This window comes from Balaenoptera physalus (genome assembly GCF_965194825.1).
Source record: "Balaenoptera physalus genome assembly, chromosome: 2".
Lineage (NCBI taxonomy): Eukaryota > Metazoa > Chordata > Mammalia > Artiodactyla > Balaenopteridae > Balaenoptera > Balaenoptera physalus.
In genome coordinates this window covers 113605946-113622731 of record NC_138883.1, presented here as the reverse complement: position 1 = coordinate 113622731, position 16786 = coordinate 113605946, and the positions used below count along the sequence as shown (strand labels likewise).

The 16786-nt window shown below is 41.1% G+C and overlaps 1 protein-coding gene and 1 pseudogene across 2 annotated transcripts in view; one reads left to right on the top strand and one right to left on the bottom strand.

Annotated features, from left to right (window-relative positions):
* Positions 1-3324, bottom strand: part of LOC309654721 (NADPH oxidase 5-like) — a gene marked incomplete at its 3' end in the record, with an annotated part of 43384 nt that extends 40060 nt beyond the window's left edge. Inside the window, 3 exon segments of the mRNA XM_082449137.1 lie at positions 2356-2456; positions 2458-2553; positions 2557-3324. Coding sequence (XP_082305263.1) covers positions 2356-2456; positions 2458-2553; positions 2557-2802 — 443 coding nt within the window. The 5' untranslated portion in view covers positions 2803-3324.
* Positions 3325-9824: 6500 nt separating this feature from the next.
* Positions 9825-10334, top strand: LOC309654090 (large ribosomal subunit protein P1 pseudogene; annotated as a pseudogene). The gene has a single exon. The product of its transcript is annotated as a large ribosomal subunit protein P1 pseudogene (transcript).
* The last annotated feature ends 6452 nt before the right edge of the window (positions 10335-16786 follow it).

Sequence of the window (16786 nt, the reverse complement as noted above, 5' to 3'; positions counted from 1 at the left end):
AAGTAGTTTCTTCATCAAAGCTAACATCAGCTACAAGTTTAACTTGCTATTGACAAACCACGACCCAGCAAGAGGTCTAGGACCCTCCAGAAGAGCTGGGGAGAGGAGCCTTGGTTTGCCTCTCTTGGCCAGTCTGGCCTCTACATGAATCTGGTCTGTTGACCTCTGCCCCCCACTCTCTGTTTCATCTTCCACTCCCCTCCCTGCCACCTCCCAGCTTTAGGCACCAGGGCTCTCTCCAGACTATATTATTTAAATAGTGCTATTAAGGTAAGAATACATATAATGAACTACAAATATTTCAAATGTGCAATTTGATATGCTTTGACACATGTAGAGATCCATGAAACCGTCACCACAATGAAGACAGTGAACATATCCACCACCCCCAAAAGTGCCCACTGGCTTTGCATCTTGAGTCAGTGTCAGAAAGACACAGCAACATGAGAGTAACAACAGTGAGAGTCCAGGGACGGGGTGCTAGGTTGCCTCCTGATCACACTGTTCCTGAAGGTGAATTTGCTGTGTTCCTAGCCACCAGTTTCCTCTTGGTGTGTAATGATTCTTACTCCGGCTTTCTAAGTTCTCTATCAGTTCTGTTAATGTACCAGTAGTCTTCTAATCAGTGTTGCTTAAGTTACCCAGAGCTGGTGTCTGTTGCTCATAACCTAAAACCTTGACTGACAGTTGGTGGGGATAGAGGGTGATTGTAAACAGATCACTGGACAGAGAGTTCTAGGCAGGGGTTGCCCCAGGGCCCTTCAAATCCATCAAGAGAGGTCACTCCAGAAAGTTGCCTCCCACCTAGGGTCCAGCTCCTCCGTGGGCCCTTTATAGCTCTCAAGTGGGGCTGCTTAGGACCAGGACCAGAGACATGGCTCAGCTCTCCCACCTGACCTCTGCCTTCACTTGGGAGCTCATGGGGACACCAGACTGCCCTGCCCCTGCCTGCTAATGTAATAATAATAATAAGGCAACTACTCAATAATAATTGAGGCAGATCAGAGTGGAGGTTGGGAGTGCAGCCTTTCAGATTGGCATGCCTGAATTCTTAATCCTGCCTCTGTTATTTTAATTGCATGTACTCAGGTCTCTGTTTCCTCATCTGCAAAATATAATAGCACCCACTTCACAGACCGTGCTGAGATTTAATGAGATGATCCATGTACAGTGAGTGCTTAGGTGTGTGCCTGACTATGATAAAGCTACCTGATATTTGTTTTGTCAGGAAGGATAAGACATGCAGACATAGAAACAACTGTCATAAAGGAAGAAGACTGTTACACTCACAGATCCCTAGAAACAGGAGGCACCCCACGCCTTGCAGGGCCACATGGGGTAACACCAGGGCCAGTCAGGACAGAGCCAGCAGAGGAAACTGGGCAAGAGCCTTTATTGCAGTTTCCATGGGAAGGATGGGTGAGGCAGGGTAAGCAGGCTTAGGACTGGCCAGTTTGAATAATTCTAGCGGGCTCTGGGGCACAGGGGCTGTCCCTAGCTATCTGGTACTTGCTCCTGGAATGATTAGGGCAGGGGGATAGATACAGCAATCCCTCAGCCACCAAAGGGCTACATGAGGACATCTGTGAGGCCAGCGAGGCTGTTAGGGCTGAAATTCATCGCCCAAGAGACTCAGCTCCCTTTGGGGATCTGGAAGCCCAGTGGCAGTCATGGTCTGGGCACAGGAGCAGCAAGGGTCAAGGACCTGAGGGGATGTGCAGGAGGGGAGGAAAGGCTGGCCGTGTGTGCGTGCATATGCGTGTATGCATTGAGTGGTGGCGGGTGAGCAAGGGGCCTCAGAAGCAGATGCATTAAATCGAGGACGCATTTCCAAATCCTTCCCCCGCCATGTTCACCTGAAGAAAAGGTCTGATTTGTACATTCTGCAGGACCCCATATATGGGCATTGTTGGTCAACAGCAAACTTACCTGATAATGGGCTGTATCATTATTTCCTAGGGTTTCTCTTGTCTTGATGGATCCTTGCCACCTTAGCTAAAACAGACATGCTCTTTCTCCGTTCTCCCCATGTATGAGTCTCACTTCCCCACACCATCAGGCAGGTTGCTGAGGGCCAGCAAGGGCTTGCCTGGGCCTGCCTCTTGTCATCATTCACCCGGACAGGGACAGAGTTTTCAAGCTCAGGCAAAACCACTGCTCACACCCTCATCAGTTGAGAAAAATCAATGGAGGGGCCTCAAATCCAAATCGGAAGTGAAAGGACCCGCTTTTGTCCTCTTGAGGCTGAACTGTCCCAGACATGGGGAGACCAGGACTTTCTCTGTTTAGCACTGAACGGCCTGTGCCCTGCAAAACTCCTGGACCCAGGCTAGCTGGGACAGTTGGTCCCCCTACTTGGACAGTAGTGATCCTTGCCCTTCAAGGCTTTGCCCAGGACTTCTGAGGGCAACTGGCAGGGAACAGATCCTCCTTTGGGACCTGCTGTGTCTATACCGAGGTGTCCCAGGCACAAATCCCACTCACAGCTCCCTGCCTGTTAATTCTTGGCACCAGCAGCAGGTTCAATTCCTCAGAACTCTGGGTTAGATCCCATCAGCTGGAGTGACTCAGAGGGCCACTAAGGGACCAGAAGATCATGCTGATGAAATGACATGAGGTCAGTAAGGAAACAGATTGAATGAGGTTCTGTTGAAAGGCGAGATCTTGGCTTGGGACAAGCAATGTGACAGGATGCTCCGGGAGACAGGAGGCTTGCATGTGTGTGATGAAGACAGGAACAGACGACCTCCCCCACATGGCTAAGAGCTTATCAGACAGCTGCATGCTCAGGCAGTGGTCCATGAGCCAGGACTGCCAAATAAGACTTACCAGCAGACACAGTGCACTACTAAAGTAAGATGGAAATGCTGCAAAGACTCTGGTTTCTGTAGAAAAATTAAAATGTCAGCTAAGAATTTGAAAGCAAGGGGGCAAAGATAAGGAAGGTGGGTCTGAAAGAATCCAGAAGCAAGTCAGGAAAGCCCAGCCTGGCTTGAGCTGAATGAACAGAGGCATAGGAGGAGAGAAAAATGAGAAGGTAAGGCCCTGGGTCCTGGGAGAGGGACGTCTCCACCGAGGGGAGGGGCAACTCACTGAGAACCAAACGCCCACCTGACCAAGGTCTAGCCCCAGTACAGAGCTTTACAGTTAGCAAAAGCCTCCACAAGCATGTGGTCATTTGATTTGATCTTCACAGTGACCCTGTGATGTAGGAAGGCAGTGGTCACCCCACTTTATGGGTGACATCAAGAGAAACACTCCCATAGCCACAGTGATGAGCCTCATGAGACTTCAAATGCAGACAGAAAAGTCTGGAGAGATCACTGCCCACCTTGGCCACCAGTGTGTCAGCTCACATCTTCCATTACACTGTGACAGTGGCTGGTCCAAGCTGCCCGGGTTTTCCATCCTCGTCTGCAAAATCTTCAAAAATCCACCCTACGCTGTCCCTGATCCCTAAAGCAAAAACACAATCACTGAAGCATATATAGCTCAGGTTCATGGAAGAACTGGGAACAGTTGGAACAAAATGAAAAGCAAGAGGCTCATTTCAGCCAAAAAATCATTAAGGGATTGGAAGCAAGCTGAGGACATGCTCTCGGCCTTTGTGTCAACAGATTTCTACAGATTGACTGGACACCGGCTACGAGCCAGACCCTGGTCAGACACAGAAATGAGTAAGACACACATCGTAACTGTGAGGATCTTCCTAACCAGAGGGGAGAAGACACAAAGTGGACGAAGAGCAATCATCATGGCTAAGATTATAGCTATTACCTGCTGAGCGTGAGCCCGTGCCGGGTCAACACTTGGTGTTATCTCATTTAACTGCCACCACAACCTGGTGGGACAGCACTGTGTTCAGTTGAAACTGCATGTGAGGCGCTGGGCCTGGGCAACAGTGAGCAGGTGACAAATACTAGCTATGGTTTAAAAGAACTAATATTCCTGTTTTAGAGAAGAGAGAAATGAAGCTTAAAGGGGTTAAAGTGATAGGCCCAGGATCCCACGCTCTGTACTGTTTGATTCCAAAGTCCCTTAATCTTGATACCATTGATACCAGGGGTTCTTTTTTTTTTTTTTAACTTTTTATTTTATATTGGAGTATAGTTGATTAACAACGTTGTGATAGTTTCAGGTATACGGCAAAGTGATTCAGTTATACATATATATGTATCTATTCTTTTTCAAATTCTTTTCCCATTTAGGTTGTTACATAATACTGAGCAGAGTTCCCTGTGCTATACAGTAGGTCCTTGTTGGTTATCCATAGTAAATACAGCAGTGTGTACATGTCAATCCCAAACTCCTGACACCAGTTGTTCTTAAATTTGTTTGTTAAAAATACTGTTTCTTGGCCTTCCTGTTGGAGGTTTAGATTTTGTCAGTTTGATGGGGGCAGGGTGGTCATGATGACAAGAAGAGGTATAACTGGTGTTTAAGAGCCAGGGCTTTGGTCTGAGAACCAACTCTGCTCCTTACTAGCCTTGTGACCTTGCTTAATCTCACCAAGACAGTTTCTTGGTCTGTAAAATGGGGTAGTAACTGTTACCCATTATGCTAATATCCCCTAAAGGCAGTTTAATAAAATGGTTGAGAGCATGAACTCCAGAGTCAAACTGCCCAAATTCAAATCTGGCTCCACCACTTACCAGCTCTATGACCTTGTGATTTTCTGTACCTCAGTTTCTTCATCTATAAGATGACAGTGATACTAGTATCTCCCTCAAAGGGCTGTTAGATTTTAAAGTGTTCATACTCGTAAAGTTTAGAACAGGGCCTGGTGAGCAATAAGGACTCAATCAGTGTCAGCTGCTGCTATCATTAATATTATTATTACTGTCATCACCATCCTGGCAAGAGGACAAGAAGCTTTAACTAAGGCAGTGGTAGTAGGACTAGATAAGAAGGAACATGGGCACAGAATTCAAAAGAGGAGAAGCAAGAATAAGAAAAGGAGAATGTGCTGACCTTCATCCCCAAACTGGCGGTGAGGGCAGTGGGTGGACTTGGGGCAGTCCTGGTCGTGCCACTGGCTTGCAGGGTGACCCTGAGCAAGGCCTCCCCTCTCGTGACCTCTGTCTCATCATCTGTAAAGTGAGGGGCTGGGGTCAGCCTAGCTCGTAGATCTCCAATTTTAACACACTGAGAATCTAGGAAATTTCACAGTTTAAAACATTTTAATGTTTTTTAAAAATGCTCTTGTGTGCTGGTAGGTTAGGGCATCCTCCTGTGTACACAAGTTGTAATATTTTAGGCTTTCTGAAGGCCACGTTGATTTTCAACACCACACAGGCACAGATCTATGAAACCTGGGCAGGGGAGGCTGTTTCGTGACTGAAAGTGAAGCCCAAAGGCTACTGGTTGACACATACTCCAGACCCCATCTTGGTGACCCAGACCAGAAAACTCATCTGACAACCCCTGCCTCCTTCAAGAAATGTCAGTGACCGCTGGGAAGTTTGTAAGAAGTCTGGCCCTATCCCCATCTCCTGCCACCTACATAGGGACAAAGTACCCAGGATTGAGGAAGCCCAGTCAATGGAACTGGCCACCCGGGGTTAGTTGCCTGCTCAGCTCCCTCCTGCAGAGCTGAATAAGGATGTAAGGAACTTCAACCCACTCTAGTAGAGACAAATCCAGAAGCCTGCCTCCAGACTCCTAGTCATTCCTTCAAAGCAAGAACACAGAGATGTCCAGAGCAGCCAAGGTATTTGGCAATAAATTCTGCCTTTGCTCCTGAGTGGGCTAATTTAGTATTAGTTTTCCAGCCGATGTTGAAATGGTAAAGTCGCTCACCCCTGCTATAGTTAGTGATGCAAATGGGAGACCAGGCCCTTCCCATGACTCATGGAACACGCTCCACAGAGAAGGAAAATTCTCTTTCCATAGTGGGAGAGGTACTCTGCCTAAAAGAATTATATTAAAAACCAAAAACCCCCCAAAATCTACAGAGCCAAAGCTACTGCCAGTTCTTTGTGCTGCTAAACACAGACCCTGAGGAGACTGACAAATATTTATCAGGGTCTCTTTATGCATTTTGACCTGTGAAGGACTCAGAGCTTGATGTAGAATTGCGTTGGAGAGCTGGAAGGTGCTGGAATTTTGGGTTGAAGTAGGCAGCTAAAAACAAAAGAGTTGTGGAGTAGATGTGGAGGATCCAAGATGATGGTGGCAAGCTGGCCAAAGAATGGAAGTTTCTAAGTATGTTGGGGAATTTAGAAAATCACACACATACTCAGAAAAGACCTGAGAAGATCCTAAGCCTCCACTTCTGGCTAATCTCTAGACTTGGTACAAGCAAGAAGCGAAGGCTAAGGCTAAACAGCTTGCCCCAGCACAGAGCTAATCTGTGAAGACTAGGAGAGGTGGTTTGCTTGTTTGTTTGTTTTTAGCTCCTAATATTCAAGGAAATCTCTGTCAAAACACTAGCTAACCATAAGCTAAAGGAATGTAGACTTCAACAACAAAACATGGCAAGGAATATAATCTTCAAAAAAATAATTTGGAAAAGCCACTAAACCATAGGTGACTGAAGCTTCAAAGAGACAATCAAAAATGGCAAATCCTGGGGAAGAGGAGATTTAATTTCCAAAGTTTCCACATTGTAATATTCAAATGTTCAGTTTTCAACAAAAGTCACAAGACATACAAAGAAGCAGTAAATCCAGGCATTGGACAAAAAGACATAGACTTTATATCAATTATCTTTAATATGATCAGAGAGCTAAAGGAAACCATGGTCAAAGAACTAAAAGAAAGTAGGAAAATAAAGAACAAAATGAGAATACCAATAAAGAGATACAAGTTATGAAAAGGAACCAAATAGAAATTCTGGAGCTGAAAGGTATGATACTTAAATGAGAAATTCACTAGAGGGGTTCAACAGATCTGAACAGGCAGAAGAATCAATGAACCTGAAGATAAGATTATTAAAATTATGAAGGTCTGAAGAACAGAAATAAAAAGTATAAAGGAAAGTGAACAAAGCTTAATGGACCCATGGGACACCATCAAATGTACCAACACACACATTTTGGGAGTCCTAGTAGGATACGAGAAAAAGAAAGAAGTAGAAAGAATATTTGAAGAAATAATGGCTGAATACTCGCCAAATTTTATTAAAGACATGGATCTTCATATCCAAGAAGCTCAATGACCTCTAGGTATGATAAACTCAAAGAGATCCATACTAAGTGCTATAGATTGAATGTTTGTGTCCCCACCTTCTCCAAATTCATGTTGAAATCCTAACCCCCAATGTGATGGTATTAGGAGGTGGGGCCTATGGTAGGTGATTAGGTCATGAGAGCTTTTCCCTCATGAATGGGATTAATGCCCTTATAAAAGAGAACTCTGAGAACTCCCTTGCCTCTTCTGCCATGTGAGGACACGTGAGAAGATGGCTGTCTATGAACCAGAAGCAGACTCTCACCAGAGAGTGAATCTGCCAGCACCATGATCTTGGACTTCCCAGCCTCCAGAACTGTGAGAAATAAATTTCTGTTGTTTTTAAGCCATGTAATCTATGGCATTCTGCTATAGCAGCCCAACAGATTAAGACACTGAGACATAATCAAACTGCTGAAAGACAAAGAGAGAATCTTAAAAGCAGCAAGAGAGAAGTGACTTATTATGTACAACAGATCCTGAATAAGATTAGCAGCCTATTTCTTGTAAGAAACCATGGAGCCAAAGGCAGTGGGATGACATAATTAAGTGCTGAAAGAAAAAGAGCTGTCAATCGAGAATTCTACATGTGGCAAAATTATCCTTCAAAAATGAGGGAGAAATTAAGGCATTCACAGATAAAAGCTGAGGGAGTTCCTTATCAGTCCTTATCAGTAGATGTGACCAACAAGAAATGCTAAAGGGAGTCTTTCAAGTTGAAATAAAAGGACAGTTGGTAGTAACACAAAGCTGTATGAAGAAATATAGGTCTCCAGTATAAGTAACTACATGGGTAAACATGAAAGCCAGCATTACTGTAGTTTTATTTTCTAACTCCACTTTTTATTTCCTACATGATTAAAAGAAAATGCATTTTAAGAACTATAAATCTATTATTGAGCACACAGTGTATAAAGATGTGATTTGTAACAACATTAACATAAAGGGGTGAAGACAGAGCTCTATAAGAGCAGAGTTTTTGTATGCTGTTTAAGTTGGTATCAATTCAAACTAGATCATTATAAATTTAATATGTTATATGTAATCCTTTTATAACTACTAAGAAAATATCTAAAAATTATACACAAAGAGAAATTAGGAGTGAATCAAAAAAGTTCACTACAAAAATCAACTAAACACAAAAGAAAGGAGTAGTAGAGGGAATGAGAGACAAAAAGATATTAGACATATAGAAAATAGCAAAATAGCAGAAGTAAGTCCTTCCTTATCAGTAATTGCTTTAAATGTAAGTGGATTATATTCTCCAACCAAAAGGCAGAGATTGGTAGAATGAGTGAAAACAAACAAACAGGATCCAATTATATGCTGTCAAAAAAGATTCACTTTAGATCTAAAGGCATACATATGTTGAAAGTAAAAGAATATAAAAAGATATCCCATGCAAAGAGTAACTAAAAGAGATGTGGGCGGCTATCTGCTATCAGATAAAATAGACTTTAATTGAAAAACTGTTACAAGAGAAAAAGCAGAACATATATTCACAAAATGGTCAATTCGTCAAGAAGATATAACAATTATAAATATACACATACCAAATACCAGAGCTCCCAAATATATGGTGAAAATGTTGAAGGAATAATAATATAGACTTCAATATCCCACTTTCAATAATGTATTAAGCATCTAAATAGAAGATTAATAAGGAAATAGAACAGAAAGAAAATTGAACACTATAATCAAACTAGACCTAACAGACATACATAGGATATTCCACCCAACAACAGGAAAATACCTGTTCTTCTCAAGTGCACATAGAACACTCACCAAACTAGACAATATATCAGTCCACAAAAAAAAGTCTCAGTAAATTTTAAAAGATTGAAATCATTCAAAATATTATCTCCAAACACAATAGAAAAGAACAAGAAATCAATAACAGAAGTAAAACTGGAAAATTCACCAATATGGGGAAATTATACTATGCACTTTCAAACAACCAATGGATCAAAGAAGAAATTAAAAAACACTTAGAGACAAATGAAAATGAACATACAATATACCAAAATGTCTTGGATGCCATGAAAGCAGTGCTGAGAGGGAAATTTATAGCAGTAAATGCCTACATTAAAAAGAAGAGGACTTCCCTGGTGGCGCAGTGGCTAAAGGTCCACCTGCCAGTGCAGGGAATGTGGGTTTGAGCCCTGGTCCGGACGGATCCCACATGCTGTGGAGCAACTGATCCCATGCACCATGGCTACTGAGCCTGTGCTCTAAAGCCTGTGAGCCACAACTACTGAGTCCGTGTGCCACAACTACTGAAGCCTGCACACCTAAAGCCCATGCTCCGCAACAAAGAGAAGTTACCGCAATGAGAAGCCTGTGCACCGCAACAAAGAGTAGCCCCTGCTCGCCACAACTAGACAAAGCCTGTGTGCAGCAACAAAGACCTAACGTGGCCAAAAATAAAAATTAATTAATTAATTAATTAATAAAAAAATAAAAAGAAGAAACATCTTAAATAAATAATTTAGGGACTTCCCTGGTGCCCGTGCTTCCAATTCAGGGGACATGGGTTCCACCCCTGGTCGGGGAACTAGGATCCCACATGACGCATGATGCGGCCAAAAAATAAAAAATAATAATAATTATTTAACATTACACCTTAGCCCTTTCCTCAGCTGCTGCTAAGGTGCTCGGTCCTTCCAAGGAAGCTAAGGCTGCATTGGGGTGAGGCCCTCACTTCATCCGGCGACTAGCACTGCGCCTGGCAGCCCTTTCCTAGAGCTGGCCCGCACCATGGTCTCCGTCTTGGAGCTCGCCTGCATCTACTCAGCCCTCATCCTGCATGACTATGAGGTGACGGTCACAGAGGATAAGATCAATGCCCTCATTAAAGCAGCTGGTGTAAATGTTGAACCTTTATGGCCAGGCTTGTTTGCAAAGGCTTTTGGTCAATGTCAACATCGGGAGCCTCATCTGCAATGTGGGGGCAGGTGGACCTGCCCCAGCAGCTGGTGCTGCACTAGCAGGAGGTCCTGCCCCCTCCACCACTGCTGCCCCAGCTGAGGAGAAGTAAGTGGAAGAAAAGAAAGAAGAATCTGAAGAGTCTGGTGATGACATGGGCTTTGGTCTTTTTGACTAAACCTCTTTAGTAACATGTTCAATAAAAAGCTGAGCTCTTAAAAAAAAAAAATTACACCTTAAAGAACTAGAAAAAGGAGAACACAGTCAACACAAAGCTAAAAGGAGGAAGGAAACAATAAATATTAGAGTGAAGATAACAGACTTAGAGAATAGGAAAATAGAATCAATGAAAATAAAGTTAGTCCTTTGAAAAAATCAACAAAATTGACAAACCTTTAGCTAGAATGACACAGAAAGAGAATGAGAAGATTCAAATAACTAAAATCAGAAATGAAAATGAGGACATCACTACCTACTTTACAGAAATAAAAATAATTATAAGAGAATACTATGAACCATTGTATGCCAACAAATTAGACCTAGATGAAATGGACAAGTTCCTAGAAACACAGGTACCAAAAACAGACTCAAGAAGAAATAGAAAATCTTGACAGACCTATAACCAATACAGATTTAATCAGTAATCAAAAACCTCCCAGGAAAGAAAAGTTCAGGACCAGATGGCTTCATGAGTGAATCTACCAAAGATTTAAAGAAAAATTAATGACAATCCTTCACAACTCTCCCCAAAAAAAGGAGGGAATACCTCCTAATTCATTCTATGAGGTCAGATAAACACATTACAAGAAAAGAAATCATGGCTCAATATCCTTTATGAATGTAGGTGCAAAAATCCTTAACAAAATACTAGCAAACAGAATCCAGCAGCATATTAAAAAGATTAGACACCATGTCCAAGCTGGATATATCCCAAGAATGCAAGTGTGGATCAACATAAAAAAATCAATCAGTGTGATACACCACATTAATAAAATAAATGAAAAAACCATATTATCATCTCAACTGATACAGAAAAAGCATTTGACAAAACTCAAACACCCTTTCATGATAAAAACACTCAAAAGCTAGAATTGATTGGAACTTTCTCAACATGATAAAGGGCATTTATAAAAACCCCACAACTAGCATCATACTCAATGGTGAAACACTGAAAGCTTTCCCCCTAAGATCAGGGAGTAGATAAAGATGATCACTTCATCATCATCATCATCACCATTGCTATTCAACATTTACTGAAAGTTCTAGTCAGAGTAATTAAGCAAGAAAAAGAAATTAAATGCACCCAGAAGGAAAAGAAGTCAACCTATCTGTGTTTGCAGATGACATGATCCTATATATAGAAATCTCAAATAATCCACAAAAGCGCTACTATAACTAACAAATAAATTCAGAAAAGTTGCACAGTAGAAGATCAGCACCAACAAAATCAGTCGTGTTTCTATACATCAGCAATGAACAAGTTGAAAACAAATCCATTTACAATAGCATTCAAAAGAATGAAGTACCTGGGAACAAATTTATCCAAAGAGGTGAAAGGCTTTTACACTAGAAAATACAAAACATTGTTAAAAGGCATTAAAGAAGACCTAAATAAAAAAAATCATCCTTTGTTGATGGAATATTGCTATTTTAAGACAGAAATACTACCCAAAGATATCTACAGATTCAATGCAATCCCTTTTAAAATTCAAACAGCCTTTTTTTTTCAGGAATGGAAAAGCCAGTTCTCAAATTCATATGGAATTACAAGGTGCCCTGAATAGCAAAAACAATCTTAAAAAAGAAAAACAAAGTTGGGGGACTCACATTTCCCATTTCAAAACTCACTACAAATCTACAGTAACCAAAATAGTGTCATAATAGCATAGGAATAAACATATAGATCAATGGAATAGAATTGAGAGCCCAGAAATAAACTCATTTATCTATTGCCAGTTGATTTTCAACATTGGTGCAAGACCATTCATTGGGGGAAAACAGTCTCTTCAACAAATGGTGCTGGGACAACTGGATATCCACATGCAAAAGAATAAAGTTCAACTCCTACCCCACACCACATACAAAAATTAACTCAAAATGGATCAGTGACCTGAATATAAGAGCTCATACTACAAAACGCTTAATAAAATTTACACTATCAGGCTTCCCTGGTGGTGCAGTGGTTGAGAGTCTGCCTGCCAATGCAGGGGACACGGGTTTGAGCCCTGGTCTGGGAAGATCCCACATGCCGCGGAGCAACTAGGCCCGTGAGCCACAACTGCTGAGCCTGCGCGTCTGGAGCCTGTGCTCCGCAACAAGAGAGGCCGCGATAATGAGAGGCCCGCACACCGCGATGAAGAGTGGCCCCTGCTTGCCGCAGCTAGAGAAAGCCCTCGCGCAGGAACGAGGACCCAACACAGCCAAAAATAAATAAATAAATAAATAAATAATTTAAAAAATTTACACTATCATATGCACCTTGGAAAGCAAGGACTAAAGAAAGAATTTTCAAATGAACAAACAAAAAGAGCTAACACTGGGACTTCCCTGGTGGTCCAGTGGTTAAGACTCCAAGCTCCAAGCTTCCACTGCAGGGGGCACAGGTTTGATCCCTGGTCAGGGAACTAAGATCCCACATGCCATATGGTGTGGCAAAAAAAAAAAAAAAATATATATATATATATATATATTTAACCAAAATATGAACACATAAAACAGTATCTTAAAATGCCTTAGTCCAATGTAAACATTTTTTCAAAATAGAGTTTCAAGCACTTTGCCAGAATATAAAGGAGATATTTTGAATGTTTTCAAATCACGCTATACGGCACTGGCCCTTTATAACCATAGAAAACCTCTTTAAAGCTGCAAGTAACACAAAGCTATCATTTATTAAGCACTTAGTATGTACTAGTCCCTTCACATATGCTATTCCTTTTAAACCTTCTAACTCACTCAATATCAACAGGTATTCTACATCACTAAAAAAAAAATAGAAGCTACACTAAAAAAAAATAGAAGCTACAATCTGGAATTCCCTCAGTTTTTTGCTGCCGAACCTATAAGCCCACCTTTATCTCAACCCATTCTTTCTCCTTCCCTCCTATTGCAATAAAGGAGATGTTAAATCTTTTCATCTAAAGTAAAAATCCTCTACCAGTGCTCTGGATCTCATTTGCTCCATTAACTATCTTCAACCTCTCCTTTTCTACTGGCTCCTTCTCATCAGCTCCTAAACATGATTTAGTCTCACCTATCTGAAAATAACAAACAAACTAATAGTTTCCCTGGGTTTTACTTTCCCCTCCAGATATCATCTTTTCCTCTCATTCTAGTCAGTTAAATACTTCATGAATTGTCTACATTTTCTATTTCCATTTTCTTATCTCAACTTACTCTTCCAATATGCCTTCCTTATCAACACTTCTACCACAACCATTTTTGCACTAATTGAGTAGGTGATTTTCAGTCTTTATCTTGCTCAATTTCTCAGTTACAACAGTGTTAACTCCTCCTTCTTTCTTTAAATATTTTTCCTTTGGCTTCTATTTAACTATACTTTTCCTAGTATACCTTCTACTTCTCTATTCTTACCCCCAGTTGCTTTAGGAGCTCCTTTTCCTTATTTGTCTCTTTAAATTAGAGTTCCTTAAACCTTAGTTCTAGGCCTTCTTCTCTTCCCTATATACTATATATATATATACTTTATATGCAGATAGCTCCCAAATACTTATTTACAGCTATTTCTTAAGCTCTAGACCAATATATCTAACTGGGACATGTCTCATAGGCATCTTAAATTTAATATATTCAAAAATAACATTTCCAAAATCATCTCACCCATAAACATGCTTCTTCTTAAATATACTGTAATATGTTAATACTTTCTGAACATATAATTATGGGCCAGGCATTGTGCTAAGTGCTAGGATTACAGCAGTGAACAAAACTCTCACGGCCCCTGCTCTCCTAGACTTAGTCTGGTGAGGGGAGACAAACATTAAACAAATAATTATACAAATAACTATAAAATTATAATTATGATAAATGCTATTAAAAAAACAAAGTACATTAACATGTACCCAATGGCTCAAGTCAGAAACATAGAAATCATTCCTGACTCCTTTCTTTGTCTTGTACATCAATCACCAAATTCTATTGATTCCTAATTCCTAAATATCTCTCAAATTCAACTACTTATTTCTATTTCCTCTGTTACCATCCAAATCCAGAACATCATCATCTTTCACCAGATTCCTAGAAGTCTCCTAACTGGCCTCTACTTCCAGTCTTGTTCCTTCCTATCCTTTATCTACACTGCAGCCAAATAGAATGATTTGTTAAAAATGTTTAAAATCTTTTAAAATATTCTTATTGTCTTTAGGATAAAGTAAAAACTCTTAAACAGAACTAAAATCCCTGGACATCATATATAAAACAGACATAAGTAGACTCTAAAAGGTGGACCAAAAAAAAGGTATACTGGCTAAAGACCTCTGAACCCAAGAAATGACATGGTAGTGCATTCTCCAGATTTCTTTCTTTGCCTCATATATCCCAGACTTGGAGCTAAAGAAGCTGACAACCCAGAAACAGGAGAAGGCACATACATAAAAGTCCCATAAAAGCCACTCTCTTTAGCCAAAGGATCTGAAAGGGGCAGGCTAGCAATGCAGAAAACTTTTAGCCAGTAACCACTCTATTCCAGCCAAATAGTACGGAAAAACTGTGACCTCCAATCCAACCATCTCCACCAGCAAAAGCCAAGTAGGGATGATGCCCTCACCAGCATGGTGTCAGAGAAGGCTGAGTAAGAAGCCAGAACTTTCATCCCTGTTGGGTGTACTGAATCCCCCACTACATGTTAGTGGAGACCACGTGGAGAGCCTGGACTTCCATCTCCATTCAGCAATAATAAGTCATCCTTCTTGCTCACCACTACAGTGGTGTAAGAGGAGGCCTAGTGGAGAGTCAGAACTTTCATCACTAACCCAGCAGGAATGATAATCAACTGATGTCAACACAAAGATAACAGAGATGTTAGAATTATATTATAAAGATGTTAAAGCAGTCATCATAAAAATGCTTCAATGAACACTATAAACATGATTGATATAAATGAAAAAGTATAAAATCTCCCCAAAGAAACAGAGTGTCTTAGCAAAGAATTAGAAGATATAAAGGAGTACCAAATGAAAATTTTAGAACTGGAAAATAACTGAAACAAAAAGCTCTGTGAATGGTCTCAACAGAAGAATGTGGGGTGGGGGGTGGGGAACAGAGGAAAGAAAAAGTAAACTTGAAGGCAGAGTAATAGAAATTATCCAAATATGAATGAGATAGTAAACTGAAAAAATAAATGAAGAGAGCCCCAGGACCCATGGTGCTATAATAGAAGATCTAGCATGCCTGTCATTGGAGTCTTAGAAAGAGAGAAGAAGGTAGAGTTGAAAAAGTACTCAAAGAAATAATGAATGAAAAGTTCTCAAATTTGGCAAAACCCATAAACCTATAGATTCAAGAACCTGAACAAATTCCAAATAGGATAAATCCAAAATAATCCACACAAAGACATATTATAGGCAAACTTCTCAAAATTAAAGTCAAAGAAAAACCCTTGAAAGCAGTGAGAAAGAAGTGACATCTTACCCTAAGAAAAGACAAAACAAATGACAGTGGATTTCTCATCAAAAACCATGGAGGCAGGAAAAAAGCAGTACATTTTTAAAGTGATGAGAGAAAAAAAACTATCAATCCAGAAGCCTATATCCAGCAAAAATATCCTTCAGAAATGAAGGGGAGGCTTCCCTGGTGGCGCAGTGGTTAGGAATCTGCCTGCCAATGTAGGGGACACGGGTTTGATCCCAGGCCCGGGAAGATCCCACATGCTGTGGAGCCCACAACTACTGAGCCCGTGTGCCTAGAGCCTGTGCTCCACAACAGGGGAAGCCATGACAATGAGAAGCCCACACACCGCAGGGAAGACTAGCCCCGACTCGCTGCAATGAGAGAGAGCCTGCGCACAGCAACGAAGACCCAACACAGCCAAACATAAAACCAAATAATAAATAAATTTAAAAAAAAAAGAAAGGAAGGAGAAATGAAGATATTTTCAGACAATGGAAAACTAAGGGTACACTAGAGAATTCTACCAAATGTTGAAAGAATTAACACCAATTTATGTAATCTTTTCCAGAAAATAGGAGAGAAACACTCCCAACTCATTTGATGAAGCTAATATTACCCTGATACCAAAACTTGCAGACAAGGACAGTACACACACACACACACACACACACACACACACACACAAAGAAGAAAACTACAGGCCAATAGTTTTCATTAATATAGATGCAGAAATCCTTAATGAATATTATTAGCATATAGAATTAAGCAATATGTTAAAAAAAATTAGGGGGCTTCCCTGGTGGTGCAGTGGTTAAGAATCCGCCTGCCAATGCAGGGGACACAGGTTCAAGCCCTGGTCCAGGAAGATCCCACATGCCGCAGAGCAACTAAGCCCGTGCGCCACAACTACTGAGCCTGTGCTCTAGAGCCCGCGGGTCACGACTACTGAGCCCACGTGCCACAACTACTGAAGCCCACACTCCTAGAGCCCATGCTCTGCAACAAGATAAGCCGCCACAGTGAGAAGCCCGCGCACTTCAACGAAAAGCAGCCCACGCTCGCT